The 4,595-nt window shown below is 44.9% G+C and overlaps 1 protein-coding gene across 1 annotated transcript; it reads left to right on the top strand.

Moving 5' to 3' along the window:
- The first annotated feature begins 4,193 nt into the window (after positions 1-4,193).
- LOC108772481 (uncharacterized) lies at positions 4,194-4,595 on the top strand. Its single transcript, XM_018538014.1, has one exon. The coding sequence runs from the start codon at positions 4,194-4,196 to the stop codon at positions 4,593-4,595; it is 402 nt and encodes a 133-aa protein (XP_018393516.1).

The raw sequence follows: 4,595 nt of genomic DNA, 5'->3' as shown, positions 1-4,595 counted from the left end.
CTCTGTCAGACTTATGCAAAGATACTGAAGCATCTTATACGTGACAATGCAAATCTGTTGATTCTGTTTGAGCAGGATGGAACCAACCTGAAACACGTGTACAACGATCATGTCAATACCGACACGCTATACGAAGATTTCTGCGATTTATGTCGTAAATGTTGGCAGCAAAAGTATAGATTTCTCGTAATTGATAAGGACAGTGCGCTTGCTAACGGATGATACAGAAAAGGATTTAATGACTTTGCGGTACCATGAAGCGATCAGTTGTCATCGATACGCTGACTGTGCAACATGGATAGCAAAGATCATGAGAAGATAGCCATGGAGATTGTGAAAACGAGCGATTCAATTCGTAAAAAGTATCGCGCTTTGAAGACTGGTAAAATGGAGGAGGAGATCGCGTTGGAGAGACACTTTAAACCTATTACCGAAACCCTTGAAACAAATTGTTGAAAACACTGTTGAATCGTCCAAGGATCCTACCAACATTGAAACATTCTTTTCGGAGAAAGACGAGGAACCGAAACCGAAGCGAAAACGACTGAACGATTCGTACGATAGTCCTATACAGGCTTCCACACCTGTGAAATCAACGTTGAATAGATCGAAAACTGTACCATCCATTTTGAATGAAATATCTGAAATAACAGGATCGCGCGAGTTATCGTACGACCACGCTCCATCCGTCGAAGAAGTATTCGAGATTGCAAATGAACTGCTCGTAACATCCATCCGACATCTGCTTCAAACATCCGAGGGGCAAGAAAAACTGCATGCAAACTATGGTCCGTTGAGACAGAGATATCTGAAAGCGGTCTTGAGCGGAAAGAAAGCCGCCAACATAGACGTCGTGTATGGAGTCTACTTTAGCGACGAGGGAACGATGCTCGGTGACAAACGTATCACCTTAAGCAAAAACGACGACATAATTATAGATGGAAAAAGATACTATGGAACACCGGGATTGTACGAATTGATCTTTATGAAATTTCCCAACGAAAGTATATGCACTAATGATGACATACAGACTTACAAGAGCATTCTGTTGACAACAAACGCTTATCGGCGTGGTCATAACGCTGGTAATCAAGTATTGGGTAACAAAGGACACAAGTACATCATCGCACCATTGGTGTTGGGTAAAAAGATTGGGACCGGTATAAAGAAAAAACTCGATTTGCCGTGCGTCATGTCATTAACCGATAACAGGATTGATTACGTTGTGACGATGCACCCCCCACTCATCGTCCACCGCCCTTACAACCGGCCGGACGCCATTGCACCGCCACGCGGTGCAGCGATGAGGGCGCATAGCGCCCGACATAGCAATAAAGCATAATTCACAGGTACGTGACAGCCATATATGTAATACTACTATATGGCTAGATGAGAGAGAAGTCCATGTCCCAGAACCACGGTGCGGGAATATACTTCTCTCTCTTTCTCAGCGTACTTTGAACGTTGTGCGCATGCGTCGGATTCATCCCCTCCATCAATAATAAATAGAAGGATAAATATACATATATGTGTAAGGAAGAAGGAAAAAGTGATTGATTCCGCTTCAGGGTATAACCTTGTTACAGTTAACAGAGTCAGTTTAGTCGGAATAAATAAATTAATCCTAATTTTATGAAATAAACTTTTTCAAAATTGCCGTTATGTATATAAGAATACAGTGCAATCCCTTACAGAAATTTCATGATAATCAGTGCAAACTAATACCTCTTTCATACCTATGCAAACTAATGTTTTCAGTCGCATTAGGCGAATTAGGCTTTTTGCCACATAAATAACATATCTTGACCATTTTTGCCTGTGTACAACAGCACACATCTAATAAGCATAACGAGCATAACCTGTTCGCGTCATCTCACTGATCGCACTCTATTTTCCTATTGGCGGATGCAATCAATCCAACGCATGCGCACAACACTCAAAGTACTCTTAGAAAGAGAGGGAAATATATATTCCCGCACCGTGGTTCTGGGACCGCTTCCTCTCACTCCCTCTTATAGGCACTAGCCATATAGTAGTATTACATATATGGTGACAGCAATCGTTATCGAGGACCGCCGAGTCCAGCCGAACTCGCTCAACGCGCGACACTGTCAAACGCCGCAAAACGGCGAAGCGACGGGAAAGCGCGAGGCAAGCCGGAATAATGCGAGCGCGACAAATGTTGTAACATAAAACGTCGCGCTCACGAAAAATAGACACATTCCGTTTCCAGCACCAACACGAATATCATCTCCGAAATCCGATACTGCTTATCCGCGACTAGAATACCGAGCCAGAGAGTACTCTAGCCCGATTGAGAGTTCTCGATAAGATCGCAATACGAGCATTCCTTTCAGTACCGCCAGGCACGAAAAAGGGATAGAGAGTGCTCTATCTCTGTCGGGAGTTCCCGACAGCCGCCCGGTACGGGTTCCTGACTCCGAGTTGACGCCCGGGGTAGAGGGTACTCTGCCTCCGCCGAGAGTTCTCGGTTGTCAACTCGAGTCACAAATATAGATCACATATTCCGCCGCTACGACCGACCAACTGTAGCCCGGGGTGGAGTGTTCTCCGCCTCTACCGAGTGTTCTCGGTCGTTGGTCGTCGTCCGCGTGCAGGGACATAAGCCGCGACCAACCGCGTGCCCCTTGCTATCTTAGTTACGCCGCATAAAGAAAAACGCTGTAGATCAGCTGATCGCGAAACACGAACCGTCTCGGCGAGCGATAGGCAAAAAACTAAGTAAATACGGGCATTTAAACGGCTCATCGCAGTCTCGCGTCGCGAAGAAATAAAAACTGTTACCAGCGAATACACGTACGCCGACACTGAACGTCAGCGTGCACACACACACACGAAAAGCACACATACATCCGCTTACCGACGTCTGTCACGTCATACGCGATATTACAAACACACGCACACCTCACCGGCAAGACGTTCGCCGCAATCTTCACTGTCATACATACATACACACCGCATACATAATCATCATTATCGCTATCAAATCACATTGTATATAACGCTCATCTTTCTGTCAAATAAATCAATACTTTGTTTTAATATTATATCTGAGATATTACTTGCACTCTCCCACCGATCGAACCTCTTTCGGATCCTGCGACGTATAATCCGATGAGCTGCATTCGCGCATTCGAAAGTTAGGTCGTTACAACGTACACTGGGACGATCCCAACGAACTTGTAGACCGTCTTCGATTGCTCGAAGCCTCGCGTCAGGCAGGTCATAATGGTTACGACAACGAGATTCTATCGATTATCGAAGAACTTCGCGAAGCCGGACTGATTATAAATTGATCATGATCTATACATGTCGATCAGTCGACATTGAAATGCCGATCAACAAGTATGGACTGTCGCTCGGAGGAGGAAGCGAATCGCACTATCAGTGGCGTGGATTGTTCAGAAATTACGTGCGCGATAACGCTCTTTGTCGAGTTGCAACCGATTTTGACGCAAAGTTGCGTAAGATTCGACGTTTAGCACTACCAGTGGATGATACTGACGCAGCAAACAAACGATACGTGCAGCAGAGTGTTCAAGATTTGAAAGATCGTCTTGATGAAATTGAAAGACGGATAACATCATTCCAGAATAACGTGCAAATTATGTTAAATGATTTTGAAAAGAAGATTCGAGAAGCGAAGAATGTCTGAGAAACGATCGCTGGTAGAGGAATTACATGCTCCGGCGAGAAGAAATTTCCCGCGAAGACGTGTCATAGTACACGGATACGATGATCTGTGGCAAGCGGATGTAGTCGAGATGCGTCCGTGCTATACGCGCTTCAACAGAGGTTACCACTACATTCTCACTGTCATCGACGTGCTGAGTAAGCATGCATGGGCCATGCCGCTCAAAGCTAAGAGCGGGAACGAGGTGACGCGGGCAATTACAAAGATAATTCGAGACGACCGAAGATGTCTGAAAAATTTGCAGACTGACAAAGGAAAAGAATTTTACAACTCGGATGTGCAGAAACTCTTGAAGAAGCACAACATCAATAATTATTCTACGTATTCCGTAATGAAGACATCGGTCGTCGAACGATTCAATCGTACATTGAAGAATGACATGTGGAAACAGTTTACATACAACGGAAACTATTAATGGATCGATATGCTGCCGCGTCTCGTGTCGGATTACAACGCGCGTAAGCATCGCACTATCAACATGCGACCCGCTGACGTAACTCCCGCGATCGCCGAAAGACTCCTGGGCACGGTGTATAGTGCGATAAAGATCGCAGGTCCTGCAAAATTCAAAGTGGACGATGCGGTACCCGTAAGCAAATTCAAGACAATATTTGAAAAAAGTTTCACACCGAATTGGACCACGGAGGTATTTAACATTATCAAAGTGCAGCAAACTAATCCAGTGACGTATCTACTGGAGGATTCCCGCGGAGAGCTCATAGCTGGAGGATTCTACGAATACGAACTGCATCGCGTCGCTAATCCCGATGTATACCTTGTTGAAAAAGTGTTGCGCAAAAGGGGAAACGAGGTTTATGTGAAATGGTTGGGACTTGACAAATCACACAATTCATGGATTCATAAAGACAATGTATTATAA

Source organism: Cyphomyrmex costatus, unplaced genomic scaffold, assembly GCF_001594065.2.
Source record: "Cyphomyrmex costatus isolate MS0001 unplaced genomic scaffold, Ccosl1.0 scaffold19, whole genome shotgun sequence".
NCBI lineage: Eukaryota > Metazoa > Arthropoda > Insecta > Hymenoptera > Formicidae > Cyphomyrmex > Cyphomyrmex costatus.
The sequence above is the reverse complement of the archived record's forward strand: the minus strand, read 5'-3'. Positions and strand labels throughout refer to the sequence as shown.